Source organism: Lynx rufus, unplaced genomic scaffold, assembly GCF_022079265.1.
Source record: "Lynx rufus isolate CCGP_SWC_20201006 ecotype Redwood Valley unplaced genomic scaffold, mLynRuf1.p SCAF_16, whole genome shotgun sequence".
NCBI lineage: Eukaryota > Metazoa > Chordata > Mammalia > Carnivora > Felidae > Lynx > Lynx rufus.
In genome coordinates, this window is record NW_025814830.1 from 3,706,712 (window position 1) to 3,734,286 (window position 27,575).

Here is a 27,575-nt window from a genome sequence, read left to right on the forward strand (position 1 = left end):
CCCACCATTCCGTCCGTCATGGCTACCTCGCCAGAGTAGCCTTCCCCATCTGGCCTTTGGTTCCTCTTTAACTCACCGTAGCTGCCACTGCAGGGCCAGCCTGCCTCCCCACTCCCCCTCCCCAGCAGCTAGTCCGAGGGGGGCGCCTCCACGGGGGTCTTGATCCACCTGTGACTTGTAATTGCCATAGCAACGTGCTGGCGGCCCTGAAGAAGCCGTTCCAAGATGGCAGCCTCAGGGCTGCCTCATCGCGGCTGCCATTCCAACCTGGTGTCCCGGTCACCCACCCCCAGGCGACTCACCCCCTACAGGAAGAGGGAGGCAGGGCTACGGATTCAAGAAGGACAGACACGTGCAGGTTGTAGACAAGACTATTATCTTCTCAGTGGTAATTCTGGGAAGGGAAACGGCGTTCAGGGAGGTCCGTTAGGACTCAGCAGCCAATAATCTTGACAGGTGGAAGAGAGGGTCTCACTGTGGCACTGTGGGAAAACGAGAAAAGAGTGGGCAAGGAGGGCTGGGCTTCCCGAACGCGGGCGCCCACCCCCAGGCCCCTTTGCCTGCTGGCCTGGCTTGGCCACCAGGGGGAGCATCAAACCAGTGTCACCGTGCCTGTGGTTACTATAGCTCTGAACCCCAAACTGGAATGTTCTGATCAGGGATTTCTAAGCAGCTGCTGGTGACAAGTCGTCATGGAAATCGTAAAGCAGGGATATTGCCGAGCTGACTCAATAATTCATAAAGGGGACGGCAAAACATCAGAAACTGGGTCAGTCTGGAAAAGCAGTGCTTCAGAATGACAGCCAGGAAGGTCCTGCAGGGGTGGTGTCGCTGAGCCCTTGTTAAAGGTCTGCAGCCGCTCCTGTCTGCTGGGCTGTCATCAGGGCCAGGGGGAGTCACAGCTGGGGAGGGACCCTGGGAGCCTGTATTAACATCAGCCACAGCTGAGGGACTTGGGTAGCAGCCTCTCCAGGGAGCCTTGACTGGCAGATGTTTGATGGGCTGGAGCCCAAGGCAGAGGAGGCAAGGAAGAGCGTTCCAGCTAGAGGGAACAGCATGCGCAAAATCCCAGGAACAAGAGAAAGCACGGCCAGTCCGTCTAACTGCCAACAGCTTGGTGTGGCTGGAACGGTACTGAGGAAACTAGGGTTATGTGAGGCCAGAGAGGCGCATGGGGGAACAGGTACAGGACCACGGACACCAGGCTGAGGGGCTGAGGGGCCACTGAGGGGGGCCCCGAGCAAGGGGCGGGGCAGGCCAACCCTGGATAGAGCGCCCGCTAGGGCCCTGTGGGAACTGGGCTGGAGGGAGAGATGGGAGGCCGGGAGGCCAGGGAGGAGGCTGAGCAAGAATTCCAGAGGAAGGGGTGAATGGAGCTGGGGCTGTGGGGTGGGGAGGAGGGGCAGGAGGGACAGAGCTTGGAGAGGAGAGGCGTTTTTCTGGACACCCACAGCCCCCGGTCCTCTGCCAGTACCCGGGCTGTTTCTGACTCTCGCCCGCACAGCTCCCCACGGAGGCCCGGGCCGTCAGGGCCTTGGTGACAGTCTGCTAGCTCTTCCCCACCTCGTTCACTTCTCTGTCCTTCAGCAACTTTGGGAAACCCTCAGACGACTGCCCCGGCTGGGTCAGGTGCTCCCCGCCTCCACCCCTACAGTGCCCTGTGCTCCGTCCAGTCCGGCACGTTCACCCTGCATCGCTCTTGTGGGGCCTGAGTCCGGATCCCCAGTCACACGGCCAGTGGCCCGGGGCCGACTCAGCTGCGATCTCACACGGCTCAGCGCGGGGCCTCCGGGTGCCGCTTGGGAGCGTGAATGAGGGCCGGGCGGGCAGGGGGCTCACCTCGGACTTCCAGCTTGCACTCGGCCAGGGCCTCCCCCAGCTCGTTGACAGCCCTACAGGAGTAAGTCCCCGCGTCGAAGGGGGACGGGCGGCGGATGTTCAGCGTCAGGACTCCCTGGTGGTTGGTCATCAGGAACTTGGGGTCTTCGCGGATTTCCATCTTGTTCTTCATCCAGACCACCTTCGGCTGTGGAGCGGAGCGGGGGAAGAGGCCAGCTTAGAGAAGGTCCCAGGGTGATGGCAAAGTGGGCTTCGGATTTTGACTGGATGACCCGGAACTAGTCGTCTCTCCTCTCGGACCCTCAGTCTCCTCTTCTGCGGGAGGCAGAGCTCCCTCTTAGTCGCGGCCCACAGGACGCTACACGATGTGGCCCCATTACTCTTCTGCCCTCCCCTCCAGCCTCTCCCTGCCCCCTGCTCCATTCACTGTGGCCTCCTCGCGGTTCCTGACACAGACCAGACAGGCCACCGCAGGACCTTGGCACTGGCCGTTCCCTCTTCCAGTATTGTTCTTCCCTCCTCTTGCACCCAGTCAGCGCCTGCTAACTTTTCAGGCCTCAGCTCCCACGTCCCTTCCGGCCCCTAGGCCGCGGCAGGAACACCGGCTTTCCACTCGCAACTACCTGCACTTCTCCGCCACGCCTGCTGCCCTTTATAGTTCTTTAGCCGTTTGCATGACTTTGGATTCGTGTCGGTCTCCCCCCAACACCCAGGAACTTCTTGTCCAATTCCCTAGCACACAGCCTCTGAAAGTGTGCGTTGAAAGAATAAACAGACCGAATGGGTGAGCGATGTGAATAAGCAAACGGAGTGAATAAATGAACCGAGTAAATGAATGGATTGGTAGGTGAATAAATGAGCGGAATGAATGAATGAGTGGAGTTAGCGAATAAAGCGGGGCGATGGAGAAGGGGAACTCATGAGACCATGACATGCCTGCGGGGGCTGAAGCGAAAGACTCGGAGTGAGACCGGAAGTCGGCAGACTTCATCTGTAAGGGGCCAGGCGGTCAGTACTTCAGGCGCTGCGGGCACCGTGGTCTCCGCGGCCACAGACAGCGCACAGCCGTGTCCCGATAACATTTTATTTAGAGAAACCGGTGACGAGCGGGTGTGGCCCGCAAGCCACCGTCAGCCAGCCCCCGGTCTAGGTGACTCCCTAGAGCTCAAGGTTGTGAGTGTCCACATCCCAACAGCAGTCGGGAAACTGGACAGGGCAGGGAGATGGCAGGGAGTCCAGAGGTTCAGACCTCCCCCTGACTCCCACCAAAGTTTTGTTTCTGTTTCCAAGGGAAGCCGGAGTGTGATGACCTGAGACTTGGGCTCTGATCAAAGGGGAGAGAGGCAGGAAGTGGGTTAAAAGGGAGCATATCCCCACACGCACCCCAATGTTTACAGCAGCGCTATCAACAACAGCCAAATTATCGGAATAGCCCAAATGTCCGTTGACGAATGGATAAAGATGTGGTTTATATACACAATGGAGTATTACTCGGTGATCAAAAAGAATGAAATCTGGCCATTTGCAACAACGTGGATGGAACCAGAATGTAACGCTAAGCAAAATAAGTCCGTCAGAGAAAGACAAATACCATGTGATTTCACTCATACGGGGAATTTAAGAAACAAAACAGATGAACACAGGGGAAGGGAAGGAAAAGTAAGATAAAAAGAGGGGGGCAAACCATAAGAGACTCTTAAAAACAGAGAACAGGTTGCTGGAGGCGAGGTGGGTGGGGGGATGGGCTAGATGGTGATGGGTTCAAGGGGGGGGGCGTGTGTTGGGATGAGCACGGGCTGTTGTATGCAGGTGATGAATCACTAAGTTTTCCTGAAATCATTATTACGCTATATGTTAACTAACTTGGACTTAAATAAAATTAAAAAAAAAAAAATACAGGGCGTCTGGGTGGCTCAGTCAGTTAAGCGTTCGATGCTTGATTTCAGATCAGGTCATGATCTCACAGTTTGTGAGTCTGAGCTCCACGCCGACGGTGCAGAGCCTGCTTGGGATTCTCTCCCTCCCCCTTGCTCTCTGCTCCTCCCCTGCTCTCTCTCAAAAAATAAAGAAAAGATTTTAAATAATAAAAAAGAAATAAACATTAAAAAAATAACAGCATAGGGGCGTCTGGGTGGCTCCGTCGGTTCAGCGTCCGACTTCGGCTCAGGTCATGATCTCCCGGTTCGTGGGTTCGAGCCCCGCGTCGGGCTCTGGGCTGACAGCTCGGGGCCCGGAGCCTCTCTTAGATTCTGTGTCTCCCTCTCTCTCTGCCCCTCCCCCATTTACGGTCTGTCTCTCTCTCAAAAATAAATGTTAAAAAATTTAAAAAATAATAATAACGGCATTAAAAAAGGCGAGCATATCCCATGCACGGAGGAGAGAGAAAGGAGCTGGTGTGCTTACATCTGGGTGAAAATTTCCCCCTAGGGTCTCTCTCTCTCTCACACACACACACACACACACACACGCACGCACCTTTGGGTGACCTCTGACCGCACAGTTGAGAGCCGCAGAGTAACCAGCCACGACCACGCGGTCTGGTAGAGGCGTCAGGAACTTGGGAGGTGTTCGGAAGTCATGCTCCTTGTACTCAAACGGTCTGAAGGTGAGACCTGGGGAAAGGGAGGTGAACCTGTAAGGTGACCAGTCTAGACTGTCCCCCCGCCCCCCACCACCGACTGCCTCTCTACTGTCACCGGGTCTGGCGGTGGGGGAGGAGGAGTCAAGGTAGAAGCCCAGCCGAGAGAGGAGACCGGACCCCACGGAAGGGGGGCGGCGGTACCCGTCTTGAGGATCCGGGCCGTGTTCTTGGAGACGCCGGGCGAGTCACTGAGCCCACAGATATTCTCGCTATAGACGCGGAAGTAATACTCGTTGCCCACGATGAGGTCAGACACGGTACAGGAGGTGTGCCGGTTGCGCTCGTAGACGGTGAACCACTCCTGGTGGGAGGCAGGGAGGGACCGGGAGTCGGAGGCAGGGACACAGGGACACAAGAAGGGCCGGGGGTGAGGACAGCGCATTTAAGGGTGCATCCCACTGAGATAACCGGCCATTCCCAGCAGCGCTGTTCACAAGGACCCAAAGGGGGCAACGGCCCAGCGGTCCATCGGCGGATGGATGGACACGGAAAATGTGGTAGATCCAAACCACGGAATGTCACTCGGCCACAAGAAGGAGCGAAGCGCAGACACACGCGCTACGATTGCGTGTGAACCTGGAAAACGTTGCGCCGAGTCAAAAGAGCCGGACCCCGAAGGCTACATGTCGTACAGTCCCGTCTGTAGGAAATGCCCAAAATTGACAAGTCCATTAAAACAGGAAGCAGATTAGTGGTGGCCCGGGGCTGGGTGACAGGGTTTGGGGATGCCTGCTTAATGCGTGCTAGGTTTCCTCGGGGAACTCTTGGAACTAGATGTGGCGGTGACACAACAGTGGGAATGTGGCTTTGAAATGGTTCACGCTGGGGCACCTGAGCGGCTCGGTGGACTAAGCCTTGGACTTCCGCTCAGGTCACGATCTCAGGGCTCATGGGTTGGAGCCCTGGGTCGGGCGCTGTGCGAACAGCTCAGAGCCTGGAGCCTGCTCTGCGTCTCTCTCTGCCCCTCCTCGGCTCACTCTCTCTCTCTCTCTCTCTCTCTCTCTCTCTCTCTCTCAAAAATGAATGAACATGAAAAAAAGAAAAAAGGAAAGAAAGGAAACAACAACCTGTCCTGGTATTTCAGCCAGAAGGCTCCCCGCCTCCACCCCCCACCCCCCACCCCCCACCCCACGCCAGCCCATTCTCTCAATCTCTCTGAGCCTCGGTTTCCCCAGCATCCGCCTTGTCGATCGCGCCAGGCTGCCTCCCCCGCTTGCCCACCGCACCCCGGGCCCCTCTGCTCTCTCACCATGGTTTTCTTGTCGGCCTTCTGCACGAAATAGCCCGTGATCTCACTGTTCCCATTGTCTCTGGGCGGCTGCCACTCCACCAGCGCGTTGGTGCCCCACACCTCCTTCACCATCACGTTCTCCGGGGGCCCTGCCTTTTCTGCAAGGGGGGGTGGTTGTTAGACGGCAGCCCAGACGCCCCTGAAAAGTCCAGCCCCTCACCTCTTCTCCCCGTCTCTCCCCACCTCTGCCGCCTCACCTGGTCCCCGGATTCTGGCAGGCCTTTCCCCGCTCCCACGGCCCCGCCTTTTCGCCCCCTCCCCACCTCGCACCCTCTTCCCTGCTCCGGGGCCACAGCGCCTCCCCCTGCCCCAGCCGGCGGCGCACCCACGACCCGGATGTGGATGGTGGCCGTGTCCTTCATGTTCTCGATGTGCACGCTCAGCTCGTACTCCCCCGAGTCCGAGCGCGCCGCCTGGCGCACGAAGAACACGGTGTCGAAGTCGCTGGTGTGCACGTGCACGCGGGAGGTGTCCACGGGCGCCCCGCCCTTGGTCCACACCACCTGCGGCCGCGGCTTTCCCTGGGGGAGGGGGGGAGCGCGGAGAGGTCGGCCTGGGTCTCGCACTGGCCCCTGACCTCCCCCCTCCCGGCCTGCCCCCCCCCCCCCCGCTCGGCGCACCTGGAAGGGGATGACGAGGTTGAGCTGCTCCCCCACTTTGCGGATGTAAGTCTGGCGGAGATGGCGGGGCAGCCGGATCTTGGGTGGCTCTGGGGGCACGGGCACAGCAACGGGGGCTCAGTGCTAGGCCGGGGGACACTCGAGGGAGGGACAGGGAGACGGCATCGATGACGTTCTCAGGGGAGGCCCTGACGGTGACGGTGACGTGGCAAGGGCCGGCCAGACGACACCAACTTGGTCTTTACAGGAGGGCAGGGTCAGAGTCACTCACCTGCAATCTCCCGGATGGTGACCGGCTGAAACAGGGTGGCCGGCTGGCTGCGCCCCGCGATGTTGACCGTCACCACCCGGAACAGGATTTTCGCTCCTGTGGGGAGATTCTTGACCGTGAAGCCGCAGCGCTCCACGGGCTCCGTGTTAGCGGGGACCCAGTCCTCGGCTGCAAAAGAGAAGCAATGCTGGGGAAACTTCCTAGAAGCCCCGCCGGTCGTCCCTTCCCGTGCCTTGGGACCACGCAGTGAACAGCAGCATCTGACACTGATGAAGCACTTATTATGACCAGGTACGAAGGGTGGTCGTAGGTGTTAGTTAGCTCGTTAATTTCTGCCTCTGTCCTATGTTATCCCCATTTTAGCGATGGGAGAAATCAAGGCTCAGAGGAGTAGGGGATGGGGGGGGCGGTTAGGGACAGCTCCTTGGATTTCCTCCCCCTTTAGATTCCATCTTGGGTCTATGGCCAATTGGGTGAGCCAACGTGGGTCAGACCGACAATCACCAGGGTGAATGAACTCTAACAAGAGTGGGTCCAGAAACATCAGGGTGGCACTGAGACGGATCTGAGAGGGGTGGGCAAGGGCGGGAGTGGGGTAAGGAGCGCTTTAAAGACAAAGAGGGAAGAAGCTGACAAGAGTCCAACCATCCCTCATTTACATGCATTACCGGATGCAGTCATCACTGTACCCTGTCTAGGAGGGAACTGTCTTCGCCCATTTTTAGATGAAGAGACTGAGGCTCAGAGACTTGCCCATGCTCACACAGTTAGAAAGTGTAGGGGCGGGATTGGAACCCACGTCTGTTTGACTTTAAGGCCTGGGCTACGATGTTGAGATGATCGTGCCTGTCTTCCCAGTGAGATGACCACGTTGGAGGTATCCCCATAGCCGTGGCACTGGGCTGGCATGGCGTCGGTGATCGATACGTGTTTGTTCAGGGGAGAATGGAGAGTTGGGTGTGTGGAAAGATGGATGGACGGATGGATGGATGGATGGATGGATGGGGACGGATGGACGGATGCACAGAAAGATGGAGACAGTAGATGGTTAGATGGTCACACAGGGAAATGGATGGATGGAAAGAAGGAAAGGAAGGAGGAAGGGAGGGAGGGAAGAGAAAAGAAAGATGGTGAAGAGATAAATATATGGGTGAAAAACATGTTACAGGACGGACAGTTGGATGATCTAAAAGGTTTTCAGATGGATAGAGAGACGGGTGGATGGATGACTGGCTGGGCAAATGGATGGAAAGAAGGAAAGAAAGAAGGGAGGGAGGGAGACATAACGAGAGGGAGGGAGGGAGGGTAGGAGGGAGGAAGGAAGGACAGACGGACGGATGGATGGGTGGATGGATGGATGAATGAGAGGAAGAAGGAATCCAGGTAGTAGTAAGTACAGGGAGGACAGACAGATGGACGAAGAGCTATTGCAGATGGAAGATGGGTACAGGGGAAGGAGGAAGGAGGATGGGAGGGAGAGAGGGAGGGAGAGAGGACGAGCTGGTCAACAGGGGCCTGGCTTGAGCCATCCCATGCAGGGATTCCTGGAAGTACAGTACAGACGCAGGACCAGGGCTCCCCACCCCACCGGAGAGTCTCCCTGCACTGCCCCATTTGCGGTCCCCCGGACCGGACACCCACCAGGGCTCTGCGGGAGCCGCCGCGCCCCGCCCCCAGGCCTGATGGGGCCACTCACAGCCCTCCAGGCAGTACTCCACCAGGTACCCATCGATGCCGCCGGCCCCAATCCTATCCGGGGGCCTCCACTTGAGGGTGGTGGTGGTGTCTGTCACGTCTTCCACCGTCAGGTGCTGGGGCTCGCTCGTGGGCGCTGTGAGCATCCAAGGAAAGGGGAGGTGGAGGTCAACGAGGGGTCAGTGGTCACAGGGAGGGGTAGGGACTAGAGCTGGAGTCACCGATCAGGAAAGGGGTCAATATGGTGGGCCAGAGATCAGTGAGCCAGTAAAACGAGGTATCAAGGGACAATGCGGTGTCCAGGAGTAGGGATAAGTGTTAGTCTGGGAGGTCGGAGGTCAGTGAGGTATTCGGGCAAGAGCAGAGTCTAGCACAGACTAATGTGCTGGGTCGGTAGGAGGTCAGGAGGGTGGGTGGGGCTGGACGATCAAAGGCAAGGGGTAGGGCCAGAGGTGAGTGACAGGCAGGGCAGGGGTTGGGGGTGGACGGGCGCTTGGTGAGGGTGCAGGGGAGCGTCACCAATGGGCATGAAGGGCTTGGTGTTCATGCTGGGCTGGGAAACCCCAATGGCGTTGACGGCAAAGACCCGCATCTCGTAGAGAATGCCCTCGATCATCTTGGTGGACTCGTAGGTCGTCTCGGTAAAGACCTCAAAGTTCAGCTTCATCCAGCGCTGAGAGCCCTTCTTCTTCCGCTCCAGGAGGTACCCTGGACGACCCCCAAGCAGAGAGGAGTGGGTGCTCAGGGGGAGGCTATGGGGTCGCTGGTCAGTGGGAGCAGGGAGAGTCATGTCGGAAGGTCACATGAACCAGGGAGGTCTGGGACCATGAATCTTGGGTTGATACCAGGGTCCCAGAGCCGTCCAAAGTCACCAGTCATGGGACTGGGGGTCAGGAAGGGTCACCAGTCATGAATCAGGAGTCAGGGGTTGCAGAAAACCCCAGGCTGTTGGCCAAAGTGAAGCTCCCCAGGTTGGTGGGGAGCAAAGAATGATAGGAAAGAAACCAAAAGAATTATAAGCCGTGAAAGACGGAAAACAGGTCTCAGAAGGAGATCACTGAGGATGCTAAGAACTCTCATGGGCCAAGGGACCGTCGGGGGGTGGAGGGGGTAGGAGAGGTCAGAGGTCATGGAGACTCTGGCACAACGGCACTCACCAGTGATTGGCTGCCCCCCGTCATACTTGGGTGGCTCCCAGACAAGGATGGCCCAATCCTCGCCAACTGAGGTGACACGCACAGCCTCTGGGGGGTCTGGGACATCTAAGGGAGGCAGAATGGTCAGGGGGAGCCTCAGGGCCTCAGGGAACCCTCCCCCCCACCCCAGCTCACTCCCTCTGCTCACCCACAACCCTCAAGAAGATGGAGGCCACATCCTCGCCCACGGGGTTGGTGACCTTGATGGTGTAGCGGCCCTCGTCCGCCCGATCGGCACTCTCGATCACGAAGCTGCTGGAGTCTGCCTGAGTCTCGATGTGGATCCTGCCCTCGGGGGCCGTGAACACCTGGACACAGCCGCGAGATGGCCTTGCTCCCCCTCTTCTGGGAAGCGATCTTGGAAGCCCCTAGCTGAAAGTGATGGCCCTACCCCCTCCTCCAGAATTCTCAGAGTTTCTAGTACCTCCCTTTATCTCAGCCCTGGTCACCCTGGACTGTGACTGTTGGGGCACGTGTCTGCCCCCCTCCAAGAGCGAAGCTCCTGGAAGGCAGGGGCTGCACGTGACTCACGGCTGCATCACCAGTTCTATGCACAGAGCCCCCGCACAGGGGAAACCCCAGGGGGTGTTCGCTGACTGAAGGAATGAACGAAGGTGGGGCCGAGTCGACGCATTTTACGGACCAGGACGCTCAAGCCCAGAGGAGACAAGAGAAACCGAACTGTCTCAGGGCCTGGAACGTACAAGATAAAAATATTTGTTGGACAGATGGGTGGCTAACTGGACTGACTGATGGAGAAACGGAGAAATGGATTCATTACTGGATGAGTCGATGGCCGGGATGGATTAAGTAATCAATTAGTTTATGAATGGAAAGATGGGTGGGTGGTTAAGTTGATGGATGGCTGGGTTGGTTGGCTGACTGACTGATTGATTAATGGATTAATGGATGGATGGATTGACGGAGGGAGGGCGCACCCACCACGTGGCAGGCACTGTCCACGTGATGGACAAATATAATCTTCAGTCTTCAAAACAACCCTCTGATGAAGGGTCATCATTCTCATTTTACAAACAATGAAACTGTAGCTCAGAGAGGGAAAGTGACTTGCTGAAGTTGCCCAGCAGTGCTGAGAGGGAGAAGAAGTCAGGGCATGGGGGAAGCCCCACCATACCTCATCCTCCTTCAGCCAGGTGGCGACAGGACGAGGCTCCCCAGTGATGGACACATCGAGCCTCAGCTTGTTTCCGGCCACAACCACAATCGAATTCTCTGAGGTCTTTCCCGAGCAGTCCAGGTGGATCTTTGGTGGCTCTAGTGGCAGAGAAGAGATATTGGGGAACCTAGCAATGGGTAGTGGGGTCATCTCGATCCCCGCCAAGGCAAGCTGCGCTCCCTAACAGCTGGTTCCAACAGCCAGAGAAACCCGGGAATCCAGGCCCCCAGCGCCCTCCTCCCTCAGACCCAGGAGTCCGGGGCCCCAGCGCCCTCCTCCCTCAGACCCAGGAGTCCGGGAGCCCAGCGCCCCCCTCCCTCAGACTCAAGAGTGGTGGCCCCCAGCGCCCTCCTCCCTCAGACCCAGGAGTCCGGGGCCCCAGCGCCCCCCTCCCTCAGACTCAAGAGTGGTGGCCCCCAGCGCCCTCCTCCCTCAGACCCAGGAGTCCGGGGCCGCAGCGCCCTCCTCCCTCAGACCCAGGAGTCCGGGGCCCCAGCGCCCTCCTCCCTCAGACCCAGGAGTCCGGGAGCCCAGCGCCCCCCTCCCTCAGACTCAAGAGTGGTGGCCCCCAGCGCCCTCCTCCTTCAGACCCAGGAGTCCGGGGCCCCAGCGCCCTCCTCCCCCAGACCCAGGAGTCCGGGGCCGCAGCGCCCTCCTCCCTCAGACCCAGGAGTCCGGGGCCCCAGCGCCCTCCTCCCCCAGACCCAGGAGTCCGGGACCACAGCGCCCTCCTCCCTCAGACCCAGGAATCCAGGGCCCCAGCGCCCTCCTCCCTCAGACCCAGGAATCCGGGGCCCCAGTGCCCTCCTCCCTCAGACCCAGGAGTCCAGGACCCCAGCGCCCCCCTCCCTCAGACCCAAGAGTGGTGGCCCCCAGCCCCTCTTCCCTCAGACCCAGGAGTCCAGGCCCCCAGCGCCCTCCTCCCTCAGACCCAGGAGTCTGGGACCCCAGCCCCCTCCTCCCTCAGACCCAGGAGGGGTCCCCAGCTTGCCACAGCAGCCCCTGGTCCTTACCTTGCTTGGGTACATACTCCACCTTGATTTCTGGAGGACACAGAAGATGGCACATTTAGCTCTACATCCAGTGAGCCCCTTTTCCCACCCCAGAGGCTGAGGGGAAGGTCTGGCATCACCCAGGGACCCGGGGGTGTGGGGACGGGTTCAGGCCCATGACTGAGATGGACACATCCGTGCTCTCTCCCTCCATCGTCCCATCTGACTCCACCCGTGAGGTCAGCAGATGCCCGCTGTCACCCCTCATGTACATTAGGGGAACCTAATCCTGAAGGAGGGCGTCCGGGCCCTGGGGTCCGGGAAGGTGGGTGCTGTGCCTTCTCCCCGGGGAAAATAGAGGGGCATCCTCACCCAGGAAGTTGAGCTTGGCCGAGAGGGACAGGGCATAGCCATCGGGCACGAATGTGTAGTCCCCCTCATCCTCAGGGCGGACGTCATCGATCACCAGCTTGTGGACTCTAAGAGGTTTGGGCGGGGGACAAGGCAGGGGAGGGTCACCCTGGGGGCCACCGTGGAGAAACACCCTCTTTTTTATATAAGTTTATTTACTTACTTAAGTAATCCCTACACCCAACGTGGGACTCAAACTCCCAACCCCGAGATCAAGAGTTACACGCTCTTCCAACCGAGCCAGCCAGGCTCCCCAAGAAACAGTCTCTTCAACGCAGTCTACGTGGCTATGCCCACCGTTTTTATCCTGGGTTTTGGAATGCTATCATCTGGGTTCAAATCTCAGTTTTGCCACTTATTAACCGTGTGACCTTGGGCAAGTTGCCTAAGCTCCCTGTGCCGGTTTTCTTCATCTGTGAAACAGATGTAATGATAACAATCCACACCGAGATTGTTGAAAGCATTTAAAAATCTCCCTGGCACATAATAAATGCCCTGTAAGCGCTGGGATTCCTTCTCATAATTATTGACGCCCCCCAGGGGCGCCTGGGTAGCTCAGTCGGTTAAGTGTCCGACTCCAGCTCAGGTCATGATCTCGCGGTTCGTGAGTTCGAGCCCCGCGTCAGGCCCTGTGCTGACAGCTCGGAGCCTGGAGCCCGCTTCGGATCCTATGTCTCTCCGTCCCTCTGCCCCTCCCCTGCTTGCGCTCTCTCTCAAAAATAAATAAACATAAAAAAACTTTTTAATGAATTATTGACATGGCAGCAGACCGGGGTCCCTGCACAGAACCCGGCGAAAGCCTACATCCTGCCAAGAGCTGTTGTCGGGAAAGGCGACGCACAACTGCGTTTGGGAGCAACTGTGTTTGGGCCCTTCTACTGGCATCACGGGGGCGCTCTGCATCCTGCGAATGTTAGCACATGTTACCTCAGGTATCCCTGCGCCGCCTGTTGAATTCCAGCCCCTGGTTTCTCTAGCGAGATGTCTCCCCCGCCTTTGTAGTCACCCATTTGCAAATACGGCCACAGGCTTTCCCCTCCCTGTGTGCACGCCCCTTGAGATGAGGCCTTGCGGCCTGTGGCTTCCTTTGCCTGAGAGAATATGGCAGAGGTGACCCTGGGAAAGTTCCCAGTGCAAGCCACGGAGGCCTTATTTGCTTCTGCCGTCTCTGGGGATGCCTGCTTCTGCCACATGAATACGCCAGGACTAGCCTACTAGGGGATGAGATGTCACGTGGACCAGGGCAGAGGCAGCCCAGGTGTCCTGGCTGAGGTCCCGATGGAGCCCAGGAAGATCGGCCCAACATTCAGCTGACCACAGAGGCATGAGAAAGGCCATCCTACATCAGCCAGCCCCGAACCAACCTGTGGACTCATGATTAAATACATCTTTCTCTCTTAAACCACTAAGTATGGGGATGGTTGTTATGCAGCGATAGCTAACTGATGCATATGCCCCACCCTGCCCCACCCCCAGCCACCCCCACAGTCTGCTCCGCACCTCCCCACGTGGGAGATGGTGATCCTCTTGCTGGGTCGCACCTCGATCCCATTCTTGTACCACTTGCCTGTCACCTTCTCATCAGACACCTCGCACTTAAACACGGCCTGTTCTGAGGCCTTCACCGTCAGATCTGCGATGTCCTGTAGGACCTCCAGCTGTTTCTCTGGACAGGGAGAGAAGGACATGGGGCTATCAAAACTCCAGTCAGCCGACAAATATTTGCAAGCACCCACTGTGTGCCAAGCACTGTTCCAGGCACTGGGGATACAGCTGTGAACAACCCAGAAACATCCAGGGGCCTTGTGGAGCTCACGTTCTAGTGGGGAGACAGTCGGCAAACAGGGAAACACGTAAATGCACAAGAGGGAGTTCTGAGGCCTGAGGAAAGGCAGGTAAGAGTCCATAGGAAAATGCAGAAGAGTCCCCCAGGGGGAGGGAGAAGCATGTACCAAGGCCCTGTTGGGCAGAACAGGCTTGTTGGTGTGGGAAACGGCAAACAGGCCAGTGTGCAATGAGCAGGGCAGACGTGGCAGGAGATGAGACGGGCAGGGGCAGACGGGGCCAGATCATAGACCTTGGGGACCCCAGAAATGATTCTGTTAAATCAAGCAAGTCAAGAGCCACTAGGGAGTGTTGGGAAGATGGCGGGGATCTGACTTACAGGTTTTAAAATTTTTTATTTAAAAATTAGTTTATGTTTATTTGTTTGTTTGTTTATTTATTTATTTATTTATTTATTTATTTATTTATTATTTTTTGACAAACAGAGAGAGAGAGCAAGCCAGGGAGGGGCAGAGAGAGAGAGACAGAGACAGAGACAGAGAGAGAATCCCAAGCAGACTCCACACTGTCAGTGCAGAGCCAGATGCAGGGCTCAAACCTATGAACCGTGAGATCATGACCTGAGCCCAAACCAAGAATCGGATGACACTTCACTGACTAAGCCACCCAGGTGCCCCGAATTTTTATTTTTTCAATAAAATGCTGCAGGGCGCCTGGGCAGCTCAGTCAGTTAAGTGCCTGATTTGGGCTCCGGTCATGATCTCACGGTTCGTGAGTTCGAGCCCTCCATCGGGCTCTCCATTGTCAGCACAGAGCCTGTTTTGGATCCTCTGTCCCCCCCTCTCTCTGCCCCTCCTCCATGCACAGACTCTAGCTATCTCTCTCTCAAACAAACAAATAAATAAATAAAATGATGCATTCACATGGTGTAAAAATAAAGGAAATAGATTTAGGTACAGTAGGGGAAACCTCCCACTTACCCATCTCCAATCAGCCCTTCTCCAAAGGCACCACCCATTTAGTCTATGGCTATAAAAGCAAATACATATATACATTTTCTTTCTCTCCTCCCTCCCTCCGTTCCCTCCTCCCCTCCAGGCAAATAGTAACACATTTGCTTTTTCACCAAATAACACAGTAGCTTGGAAATCCTTCCTTATCAGTTAATTTTACACTGTCCCTTTTTATGGCTACGTGTGGACATACCATAATTTATTTGGCCCATAAATAACTTGGTTTGGGGGAGGGGTGCCTGGGGGGCTCGGTCTGTTGAGTGTTTGACTCTCGATTTGGGCTCAGGTCATGATCTCACGGTTTGTGAGTTCAAGCCCCACTGTCAGTGCAGAGCCTGCTTGGGATTCTCTCTCCCTCTCTGCCCCTCCCCCACTCGTGCTCTCTCTTATGCACGCCGTCTCAAAATAAATAAACTTAAAAATAAATAACTTGGGTTTTTTTTTTTTTTAATACTTAAGTTATTATAGACTCCTAAGCGTTTTGCAAAAACAGTGCACATTCCTATTTCCCTTCACCCAGCCTCCCCCGGTAGAGATGGTGACACCTTATATAACAGGAAACTGACCCGGGCCCTAGATGACAGGGTGAATTCAGCTTTCACTATTAGGCTTGGATTTTACAAGGATCCCTCCGGCTGGTGTGAGTGTCAGTGGGGAGGAGGGCAGCTGTGGAAACAGAGCACCCAGTGGCTACTGCAATAGTCCAGGCATGAGGGGTGGAGAAGACCTGGGCCAGGTGAGGGCAATAGGGAAAAGGGGTCAGATCTCGGATATCCTTTGAGGGTGGAGCTGCCAGGACTCGCTGAATTACGTGCGAGGTGGGAGGCCCAGAGAGGAGTCAAGGACAACTGCAAGATTTGGGGCCTGAACAATTTTTTTTTTTAATTTTTTTTTTTTAACGTTTATTTATTTTTGAGACAGAGACAGAGCATGAGCGGGGGAGGGGCAGAGAGAGAGGGAGACACAGAATCGGAAACAGGCTCCAGGCTCCGAGCCGTCAGCCCAGAGCCCGACGCGGGGCTCGAACTCACGGACCGCGAGATCGTGACCTGGCTGAAGTCGGACGCTTAACCGACTGCGCCACCCAGGCGCCCCCTGAACAATTTTTTTTTAAGTTTATTTATTTATTTAAGTAATCTCTATGCCCAACATGGGGCTTGAACTCATGACCCTGAGGTCAAGAATCCCACTCTGGCCCTTCCAACTGAGCCCGCCAGGCGCCCCGGGGCCTGAGCGACTTTGAGCTGTGAGGAGAAGCAGGAGCAGGGGGCCCCGCCCCACCTGGAGGCCCCGTACCTTCCACAATGAGCTCGGCCTCACACTGGCCGCCATTGGTCATGGCCTGGTAGCGACCCCCATCCTCCAGGGCCACTTCCGAGTAGATGAGAATGTGACGCTTCCCATCCTTCTTGAAGCGGTATCGAGCCTTGAAGGAATCCTCCCGTGTCAATTCCACGCCGTCTTTCATCCTAGGCAGGGGGGACGTGTAGGGGAGAAGTGAGGCACCCGCATAGCCCTGGGTTGGATATCAGAGGGGGAGCCAAGGGCCAGACAGACAGTCCTGAGCAGAGGTCGGGGGGGAAGGGAGGGGTCAGGAGCGGGGAGAGATTAAGGGTGGCAGAAACATCTTGAATAGATGGGTCACAGGTGGAATGACGGGTCACAGGAAGTCACAGGCCACAGGGAGATGCCGTAAGTTCCCGGTGGGAGGTCAAGGGACACAAGAAGGTCACTGGGAGATATCTGAGCAAGGAGGATGACATCACAGAAAGACGTCAAATGGTGTGGCCTCTGTAAATGGTACTTCCCTGCCTGGGAAACTTCTCCCCTCCTACTTCTCTTCTACCTACTCATCATTCAAATCTCAGCTCCCCCGTCACCTTTTCTAGGAAGGCTTCCCTGACCTCTGGAGTCCCTCCTTCCTATTAAAAAGTGGTTACAGCATCAGTTTGTGCTCCTTGGAAACACCTGTCAAAATAGAACTTTTATATTTATTCATGTGATGACTTGGCTAATGCATGTCTCTGTCTCCCACACATGCATCCTGGAAGTTTACCAGATTCTAAAGTCCATGAGGGCAGGCACCATGCTGATATATTTTCTCCCCATTATATCTCCAATATACAAAAGAGTGCCATCATATAACAGGTGTTCAATAAATATTTGTTGGATGGGTGAATGGATGAGGAGATGGGTGGGAGAGTGGATGGATGGATGGATGGATGGATGGATGAACCAATGGGATAGATGGGTCTAGGGTGGACGGATGGATGAACCAGTGGGATATATGGGTCAAGGGTGGACGGATGGATGAATCAATGGGATAGATGGGTCATGGATGGATGGATGGATGGATGGATGGATGGATGGATGAACCAATGGGATAGATGGGTCTAGGGTGGACGGATGGATGAACCAATGGGATAGATGGATCAAGGGTGGATGGATGGATGAACCAATGGGATAGATGGGTCATGGATGGATGGATGGATGGATGAACCAATGAGATAGATGGGTCTAGGGTGGACAGATGGATGAACCAATGAGATAGATGGGTCAAGGGTGAACGGATGGATGAATCAATGGGATAGATGGGTCATGGATGGATGGATGGGTGGATGGATGGATGGATGGATGGATGTACCAATGGGATAGATGGGTCAAGCGTAGGTGGATGGATGCATGGATGGATGGGTGATGGATACAGGAGTGGACGGACCAAAGGATGGATGATTGGTTGAATGGATGAATAAATGAATCTGAAATAGCACGGATCAGGAAAAGGACCTGGAAGAAGATGAGATGGGTAGAGGTCAGAAGTTCTAGAAAGAGGTCAGGATTTACAGGGAAAGGCTGAGGTCTCCTGGTGACTGTTAAAGCTCCAGAATCCCCAAGAGGGGTCATAAACATCAGAGCTGAGGCAAAAAAGCAGTGGGCACCTGTATGGAGCTCAAGGATCAAGAGTCACTTACCACATGACCTGGGCGCCATCTTCTGACACCTCCACTGACATTTCCACCCGGTCGCCCACAAACACCTGCTGGTCCTCGAGTGGTGTGACAATCAGGACTGGAGGCTCTGTGAGGCACGGGGGAACAGGAGGTCAGTAGTTTCGGGACGCCCTTCAGAGCCCCACTCCCTAAGCTCAGGCCCAGATCTCAGCCTTGCCTTTGACGAAGAGCTCAGTGAAACACTTCTCATCTTTGACAGCGACCTCATAAGCAGCATCGTCTGCCAACGTGCACTTGTTGATGGTGAGAATTCGCTTCTTACCAACGTTCTCAAACACATACCTGGTGCAAAAATCTTACGTCAGCCTAGAGCCTGGAGGAGATCCCCGCCCCAGGGTAGATCTACCCAGGCCAGATCTCAGGGCAAGTTCTCGGGGCAAGTTCGTCACTCCCTCTCAGAGCCAAATTGTGTGCGAGAAGGACAGATGACCAGTTTCTAGTGTGTATGTGTTTATTTAGTTAGTTTTGAGAGAGAGAGCGCAAGTGAGTGAGGGCAGAGAGAATCCCATGAGGGGCAGAGAGAGAGACAGACAGACAGACAGACAGAAAGAAAAGCGGGGCTCACCCAAAGCAGGGCACGAGCTCACCTGAAACAGGGCTTGAGCTCACCCATTGTGGGACTCGAACTCATGAACCATGAGATCATGACCTGAGCTGAAGTCAGATGCTTAGCTGACTGAACCACAGAGGCGCCCCAATTTCTAGTATTTAAATAACCAGAGTGGAAATCCTAACTGGGCACTCTCCACCCCCCCCCCACCATATCCATCCTCCCCTTCCATTTAGCAGTGACACACAGCTACCCGCCTAGAGAACTACATTTCCCAGCCTCCTTTGCAGCTGAAACGGGGCCCCACTGAGCTTGGGCCAATGGAATGCGAGTGGGTACCATGTGCAAACCTGCTAGGTCATCTCCACCTCTGAGTTGCTTGCTCTGGACTTCTCTCCTTCCCCTTTCCTGTCTGCCAGACACAGATGTACCCATGACCCAGCTTCAATCACGCAGAGGAGGACAATGCCACAAGAAATGGTGTGGCCAAACATGTGGAACCTGAGTCCCTAGAAAATCTCTGAGAGCGAACCCACCAGCCTCGATCAGCTAGAAGTACATTCCTCTCTCATTTACAGTGATGTATCTTAGGGCCTTACAGCAACTGAAGCTGGACCTTAACTAACTTCACTTTGTGTCTTGTTGATGGGAATCTTAGAAAACACAGCCGGGATGCCTGGCTGGCTCAGTCAGAGGAACTTGTAACTCTTGATCTTGGTGGGGGCGCGGGGGTTCATGAGTCTGAACCCCATGTTGGGTATAGAGCTTACTCAAATAATAACTTTAAAAAAACAGCCAAGGAAAAACTAAAAATAGGACCCACCCAAGAGATAACTGTTGCCCACACGGCAGCCTGTCTTTCCAATCTCTTAACTATACGTACGTGTATCAACATTTTGGGAAGCAGAAATGGGACCATACTTCTTCCCATACGCTAATCTTGATCAGGCTCCTGTGTTAGTATATATTTTAGAATCTCTTTTCGGTGACTTCACAGCACTCTAGTAAGGAATTGTACATTTTGGTTTTCCATTTCTCGCTACAGTCGCAAATGCTGTAGTGAACATCCTTGTGACCAACTATGCATAACCATAATTCACTTAGGATCAATACCTTGAATTGTGCAATCTGGATTTTTTTTTTTTTTTAAGTAATCTTGGGACACCTGTGGCTCAGTCGGTTAAGCCTCCGAATCTTGATTTTTGGCTCAGGTCATGATCTCACGGTTTGTGAGATCGAGCCCCACGTTGGGCTCTGCGCTGACAACATTGAGCCTGCTTGGAATTCTCCCTCCCTCTCTCTGCCCCTTCCCTGTGCTTGCTTGCTCTCTCTCTCTCTCCCTCTCCCTCTCAAAATAAATAAATAAACGTTTTATTTAAAAATAAAGTAACCTCTGCACCCAATGTGGGGCTTGAACTCACAACCCCAAGATCGAGAGTCAAGCGCCTCACTGACTGAGCCAGCCAGGCACCCTTAGAATTGCACAATCTGAAAGGTTTTTAATACATTGCCCTTTCAGAGATTCAGCAAGTGCCATTCCCACTAGCAGCATCTGTGTACCCATTTCCCCGTGTCATCTCCAGCACTGGGTTTTATCATTTTGTAAAGTCTTTGCCCGTTTGGACAGCAGAAAGACTGTTATTTATTTGCATTACTTCCTTTATTGTTGTTGCTGTCATTTGCAAAGTTGAATGTGTAATCCATGGCATGCTAGCCATTTGGGTTTCTTCGCAACCAAACTTCTGTTTTTATTACCTTTGTCAAATTTTTTTTTAGAGATTTTTTTTAATCTTTTTTTTTAAGGTTTATTTTTTTTTTTAATTTTTTTTTCAATGTTTTTTATTTATTTTTGGGACAGAGAGAGACAGAGCATGAACGGGGGAGGGGCAGAGAGAGAGGGAGACACAGAATCAGAAACAGGCTCCAGGCTCCGAGCCATCAGCCCAGAGCCATCAGCCCAGAGCCCGACGCGGGGCTCGAACTCCCGGACCGCGAGATCGTGACCTGGCTGAAGTCGGACGCTTAACCGACTGCGCCACCCAGGCGCCCCAAGGTTTATTTATTTTTGAGACAGAGAGAGACAGAGCATGAGCAGAGGAGGTGTAGAGAGAGAGGGAGACCCAGAATCCGAAGCAGGCTCCAGCCTCCGAGCTGTCGGCACAGAGCCTGAGGCGGGGCTCGAACTCACGAGCTGTGAGATCACGACCTGAGCCGAAGTCGGACGTTTAACCGACTGAGACACCCAGGCGCCCCAAGAGATTTTTTTTTTAAAGTAATCTCTACACCCAACATGGGGCTCGAACTCACAACTCCAAGATCAAGAGTCATGCGCTGGGCCGACTGAGCCTGCCAGGCGCCCCTCCTTTGTCAATTTTCCTATTGAGGTATTTGCTCTTTTCATATGGATGAGGGGGCGCCCTTTCTGGGTTAAGAGTGGCCAGCCTTATTTGTGGGCGCTCTCTGGGACTCAGCTCTTCCCGTGCCCATCCCTGCAAGGGTCTGTCCCCCAACACATACTTGCTACTTGGTTTGATCTCCTGGCCGTTCTTGAACCACTTAAGGGGAAGGTCTGGGTCACTGATCTCCACCACCAACTTGATCTTGTTGCCCTTGTCCACTTGGTACGCTGGGTCCAGCTTCTTCGTGAAGGCTGGAGATTGAGGGATGCAGGGGGCATGGGGCTCAGAGGTTCTCACTGCCCTGGTTGTCCCCAGAGATACCAGGTCTCCCTCCCCAGACCACAGGCTCTCCAAGGTCAAGGTCAGGAAGCCTCCCATGAACTTAGAGGTGCCTGAGAACAGAGCTCTATTACTCCTTAGATTGGGACCTTCAAGAGAGAGGTCCAGAGCCCAAATATCCAATACCCATGATGCTGGGGTCCCTACAGTTAGGGCCCATCTCTCCTCAGAGCAGTGCTGACCTGCACTCTTCTTGACCTCGACCTTGGCCTTCTTGAGCCGCTTCAGCATGCCCCGGAGGTCCGTGATGCCATACTGGAAGGCGATCTTCTCGTACTCACTCTTCTTTGCCCCTTTCAGGAGCTCCCAAATCTCAGGTGGGATGCCTAGGTCATCATCATCTTTCTTCTTTTTCTTCTCCTCCTCAACCACCTCCCTGAGGGTGGGGAGAGCAGGCAGGGCCCCCAGGTGGGGGAGGAGGTGAGGCGATCCCTCCACCTTCTCCACCCACTCGCTGTGCCCCCCCCCCCTCTCTCTGGGCCTGGTGTCCCTTATCCTCTCCCACCTGGCCCATCGACTCAGACTCCTCCCTGGCCTCCTGGCCTCCATCCTGCCTCTTCCCCTCCAGCCTGTTCCCCATATGACCCCAGGAGGATATTCCTAATTTCCACATCAGATGCCACACTTTTTTTGTTCACAATTATTCCATGGGTCCCCACTGCCCTCAGGAGGAAGTCCTAGCAGCTCAGCCTGGCGATCACGACCCCACCCACCATGCCCTCACCACCCCCACAACCACCCAACCACGCTACTTGCCTTTTCCTGAACCTTCTGGGCCCCCTCCTGCCCCCTAGCCTTTGCACAGAATGTTTCCCTGCCCGGATGACCCCTCCCTACTTTCTCTTCCTGATGGACTCCTCTTCAGACTACTGCCAAAGTTTCCCTCCTCTGTGAGGCACTCCTGGCCTTCCCAGGCAATGAGATGCCCTCACTCTGGGTTCTCACAAGGCCCCTATGGAACCCTCTCTCTGATCACACTAAACAGTCTTGGTCTGTGTCCACGTCTGTTGGACCAGACCCATCTGCCCATATCAATCAGTGACTCAACGTGAGGGACCCAGTCAAACTTCTCTCTGTCCCCTGATCTCAGCCCAGGTAGACAGGAGGCCTCAGAAGATGTTTGCTGAGTGAGAAAGTGAGGAGATCTCTGGAAAGAAGGAAGGAAGGGAAGGGAACAAAGAGAGGAGAGATGAGCGGGGGAACTGGGCGGGGGAAGGACGAACGGATGGGCTAATGAACAGGTGGCTGGCAGGCTAATGGCAGATGGGTGGAGGGACATGTGGGAAGACGGTGGGTAGACGAGTGGCTGCGTGAGTAGATGAATGGGCAGATGGGCAGGTAAGGGGATGGATGGATTAGTCAATGGATACGAAGGTAGCTGGTGGGATGGATGGATGAGATTGGTGAATGGGTGGCTGGACCAGTGGATGGATGGGTGTTTGGCGAGGTGAACAGGGGAATGCGTAGGTGAACTGCAGCCTAAGCGAACAGGAAAATGGACGTGAGGACGATGGATTAAAGGGCGGGTAGGTAGGTGAATCGGTGGGCGGACTGTTGAGTGGGTGTAGGCGAATGGTGGATAGGTGCGTAGGCGGATGGACGGATGGCTGGGTGGCTGGGGGATGGGTAGATGGACGAGGTGGCAGAGAGGGGCACAGGGAGTCCAGAGATGGCAGTGGAACCTCACCCACCATCCTTCTCCTTCGTGAGTCCCCATCTCCCCTCTCTATGCCACGTGGGGTGGGCTCACCTCTTCTTCAACAGGCCGCTGAAATCCAGCTCACCCGCATTTTCCGACTTCCCTTCACCCCTGTGGCATTGAGAGCGTGCGTGAACCCCACTGAGGTCCTGTGCCCTCAGGCCCACCCTGGGCCCCCACTCCTTGCCTTCCCCGATCCTCCCTTCCCCCGCAGCTTCCCCTCCCAAGGGAGACCCCCCCCTCTCCCCACCTCTTCCCAGCCTCCAGGATCACTTACGAACGCTTGAAGCTTTCTAGACCTTGCCCAAAGGTATCCTGACGGGGCACTGGGGGGAGGAGATCGGGGAGTAGAAGGTGAGTTGGATGCAAGGCCTGGTCTAAGACCAAGAGCGCCCCTCCGGCCTGCACAACCTCCTCCCAGGCCCCCTTTCTTGGATCAGCGCACTCTCTCACTTGGGCCTGGACACCTCGTTCCCTAGCTGCCACGCACCACACACTCAGCAGCCTGTACCCCCACACGCCCAGGCCAGCACGCTCTTCTCCCCAGACCTCATTCCCTGCATCCTCCATATCTAAGCCCCATACACCCTGGGCTGTAGACCCCAGAGCGCGTACACCCTCAGGGGCCCACACATATGCCCCCAAATCTGGGGCTAAGCTTGTACAGCCTCACCTTCAACCTCACTTTCCAAGCCCGTATCGCTACCTTCTCAAGCCTGTGCACTGTGACCCTAGAACCCACTCAAGTCACCTTCTAAGCGTTCGCACGGGGACCCAAAACCTGAACCCTCTCACCCCCAAGCCCACACACCTCCTCGTGTCTCCCCAGTGCTGAAGGCCCTGACCCCTGCATCTGCTTCCTCCTCCCCTGAATCGTACCCCCACATCTGCATGCTCTCCTACACCGGGCCGAAACCCCCACCCCGGCCCGACCCTTTGCTCCCCCCCACCCCCACCAGCGCACCCTCCACGTCGATGTTGAAGGCACAGCTGTCGCAGACATCCTTGGCTTTGACCTCAAGGCGGTAATTCCCGCGGTCCCCCAGTACCACCTTCCCAATGTGCAGCTCCACGGTGTATACCTGGGGGCCGGGGCCAGAGGTGTGGGTGCACGTGACTCCCCAGCAGCCTCCCCACCCCCCGCAAGAGCCCACCTCACTACTCCGTCTCCGGGGCCTCACCCTGGCCCCGCAGGAGGGACCAGCTGTCCCTTCCCATGCCTGGACAAGCTTGGTCCCTAGGGGACCCACACCCCTGGCCCCTGAGACCTTCCTGAAATGCACACACTGTGCCCAAGCGCACCTGCCCTAACCCACACGTCGTCTCCTCCTGCCCCGCACATCGCCATCCCTCAAAGTCCCATTTGCCACCTACGGGGGCTCCAGGCCTCAGGCCACACGCCTTCTGAGAATCGGGGGCCGCACAACCTCCACCCCTCGCCCACGTGCCCTCACGCCCCCACGGGGTCCTCACATTGCTGGCAGAGTCGTGGGACTCCTTGAAAGAGAATCGGGCCCCGCTCTTGCTGCCCAGTTCCAGCCACTTTCCCTTGAACCACTTGATGGCTGGTTTCCCTGGGAGCTCCTTCCCGTTCACCTTGGCCACGATCACTGTGTCTTTTCCTGGGGGGGGGGGGGGCGCAGACGGAAACCATGAGACTCCACAGAGAGGACTGTGAAGTTGGGAGCCCCAGCCCCTCCTCCCTCAGGCCCGGGAGTCCAGGCCCCCAGGCCCCACTCCCTCAGCCCCGTAGGTCTAGGCCCACCGCCCCATCCTCCCTCAGACCCCGGGAGCCCTGGTCCCCAGCCCCTCCTTCCTCAGACCCTCTCACCGTTCTCCACCGACACAGAGTCCGGCTTCTTCAGGAAAAGGCCAGTGGGTTCCTCAGCAGTGGGAGACTGGTCCTCAGGTGGGGCTTCTGCTCAGGAGACAGGATTAGGGGGTCTGAGGCAGGCTGAGGAAGGGGTGGCAGGGCACTTAAGGGGCAGGGCTCAGAGTCTGAGGGACCCTCTGCTCAGATGCCAAAGACCACGGGGCAAAGTGGCTTTTCCTGACGTGGGAAAGACCACGTGTCCCCCTTTGGGCCTCAGTTTCCCCATCTGTGAATTGCAGGGTGGTAGACTGGATCGTCTGAATGGGGCTTGGGGTAGGAGAGGTGTGAAGACGGACCGTGGGGTCCAGGGCTGGACAAGACTCGGTGGAATCGGCCAGTTGCTGGGGGCTCGAGGGCCAGGCTGAGGGGGCTGGGCTCTGACCTGGGGGCACTGGGGAGCCACGGAGGGCTGTGAGCAGGGGAGGGTGGGTTACCTCTGGAGGTAGGGCTAAAGGAGAGAGGGCAGGGTGGGCGCTGAGGGGCAAGGGGAGCCTGGGGGATGAAGAGCCACGTTCTGCTGACCCCACAGGAGCATCGTCTCACCTTTGGGGGGCTGTGCAGGCGCCTCCTTAGGGGCCGCTTCCTTCGGAGCTGGTTTGGCCTCATCTTTGCCCTTGGGGGCCTTTTTGGCCGCTGTGAGGTAAAAGATGTTCACAGTTGAGCAAGAGCTCGGTGCCCTCTTCTTCCAGAACCCAGGAGTCCGGGCCCCCAGGCCCCTCCTCCCTCAGACCCAGAAGTCCAGCCCTTCCAGGTGTAAATTGAGAGTCTCAACGATCAGGTTTCCCCTTGCCCCAGGCAGGCCATGTCCCATCCACCCGGGCCACCAGGCCCTGACCTTTCGGGTCCTGGGGGTATAATTAGCTCTTCCCCTGGGCTGGAAACTGTACACCTGTGCTGACCACAGCATTTTCCGCCCGCCCCTGCCTGCTGGCTCCTGGCTAGCTGCAGTGAAGGCTGGACCCCCACTCCGCAGCCAGGTGGGCCTGGTGCCAGCGGTCTGGGCACCCCAGGAGGAGGGTCCCCTCTGGGGGTTTGCGTCTCTTCTCTTCGGTTCACTTCTTCATACAGAGAAAGCCTCATTTCCGTGTAAACAAATGCCCCCAGTGCCATTCAGAGAAGGGCCCCCAACTGCACGTAGGGCCTCTGGCCCCTGTATGGAGAAAGCCCCCTAACTCCTTCATGGCGAAGCCCCGATTCCTATAGAAAGGAGGTCCCCTCCTTGTCTTGTCCCCTTGTACAGACCAGAGCTCTCCTCATCACGCAGACAGGAACCCCTAATCTCTACACACACAAGGACTTCTTTCCCCTGCAGAGAAAGGACTCAGTCCTCACTCAGAGAAGCGGCCCCGGTCCCCATGGAGAGGAACCCATCCCCAAATGTAGAGGACCCCCGTCACCATGCAAAGACTCCCCAAGTCTACATACACAGCACTCCCATCCCTATGGAGAAAAAGCACTCAAATTCAGAGAATCTCCATCTGTACCCAGAGATCCGCCCCCCAAATCCCCACAGAGAAAGGAACACCCTCACTGCACAGGGAAAGGCACCCCCACCCACACAAGGAAGGGAACCCCTCCCACACGGAGAAGATAATCCCATTCTCCCAAAGCTACAAAGAGAGGAACCCTTAGTCCCCATTCAGAAAAGAGGACCTCATCTCCACATGGGGGGGGGGGCAGTTCTGAAAGCCACCTGGTTTCGCCTCAGGCATGTCGGCAGACCTCTTCTCGCTCCTCTGACCACAGCTTTGTCCCTCAGGGCCCTAAGGAGGACAGGTGGGCCCCCAGGGGGAGCCCTTTAAGGAGTCCAGAGACTCCCAGGAGCCTCCGGGAGGCATCAGACTCCCCTCCCCACCCTCCCCTGCTGCCCCACATTCCTTCTGCGTGTTCTAAAGGGTGAGAAATGACATCTGGACATGGAGGGATGGCTGAATGCCAGGAACTGGAACCGGGGCAGTGGAGGGGCCTGAGGTTCAGACACCTGGGTCCCAGGATGAGGGTGCTGGAGGCGAGGACTCCCAAGTCTGACGGAGGAGGGCCCGGGGGCCTGGTCTTCTGTGTCTGGGGCTCAGATTCTTGGCTCCAGAAAAATGGAGGAGGATGAGGCCCTGCCCTCCTGAGTCCTCGGAGGCGGGAGAGGAAGGGGCTGGGGTCTAAAATGGGTGAGGGCTTGGAGCCAGAACTCCGCCATGGGGGCAAAGGGGATAAGAAGGTCTAGAAAGCCATTCTTAGTATCTGCAAGTCAGGCGTTTTCGGGAAACCGGAGCTGGGAGGGAGGGTCCGGTTTCCCAGCGTAGGCAGGACGGCTGCGGGGGGTTGGGGGAGGTCTCCGTGCCCGCAGGGAGGGCACTGAGGCTTGGGGACTCTGGAGTCCCGCCTCTGGGCGAGAGCACATCCGAAGGCCTGGGGCCGCGGCCACCTGGGACCCCGGACTGTCCGCTGCCCCTCCTGGGACCGCGCCCGGCCGGCTGCGGTTCCCGGAGCGGGCGCGGCGGGCACCGGACGCGGGGGAGGGGGCGAGTGCCCCCAGCGGGGTGGGTGGGGAGACCGGGAAGGCCCTGGAGGGCTGCCCGGACGTTGGCGCCCTTCCCGGCAGGGGGACCTGTGGCTTTCAGAATGGGGGTGGTGTGGCTGGACGCCGGATGGGGGGAGGTGAAGGAGGCAAGGAGGAGAGGATTGGGGGAGGCGAGGGTCTTTGAGGGGCAGGAGGTGTTATGGAGAGGAAGGAGAGGTGTGAGAGGGAGAAGGGTGTGGGGATTGGAGTTAAGACGGA

At 56.5% G+C, this 27,575-nt stretch overlaps 1 protein-coding gene across 1 annotated transcript; it reads right to left on the reverse strand.

Annotated features, from left to right (window-relative positions):
- Positions 1-253: 253 nt before the first annotated feature.
- Positions 254-26,514, reverse strand: MYBPC2 (myosin binding protein C2). The gene is made up of 28 exons (XM_047079083.1): positions 26,496-26,514; positions 25,346-25,525; positions 24,761-24,847; positions 24,403-24,551; positions 23,894-24,011; positions 23,207-23,255; positions 22,981-23,040; positions 21,413-21,606; positions 21,010-21,142; positions 18,100-18,224; positions 17,904-18,009; positions 16,228-16,400; positions 13,632-13,799; positions 12,095-12,199; positions 11,744-11,773; positions 10,689-10,828; positions 9,702-9,861; positions 9,515-9,619; positions 8,877-9,065; positions 8,359-8,493; positions 6,663-6,830; positions 6,392-6,480; positions 6,097-6,292; positions 5,730-5,869; positions 4,622-4,781; positions 4,315-4,451; positions 1,840-2,026; positions 254-482 (listed from the first exon to the last, which is right to left on the reverse strand). Exons 1-28 carry the CDS (start codon positions 26,512-26,514, stop codon positions 472-474), a joined length of 3,513 nt encoding a protein of 1,170 aa, XP_046935039.1. The 3' UTR covers positions 254-471.
- Positions 26,515-27,575: the final 1,061 nt, after the last annotated feature.

Bases quoted from the DNA above. Each gene is read 5' to 3' on its own strand.
- MYBPC2 (XM_047079083.1), bottom strand. The intron at 24,012-24,402 runs GTGAGGACCCCG...CCCGGCCCCCAG, and splicing joins CCCACGACTCTGCCAGCAAT to GTATACACCGTGGAGCTGCA. The intron at 6,831-8,358 runs GTGAGTGGCCCC...TCTCTTTTGCAG, and splicing joins GGAGTACTGCCTGGAGGGCT to CCGAGGACTGGGTCCCCGCT.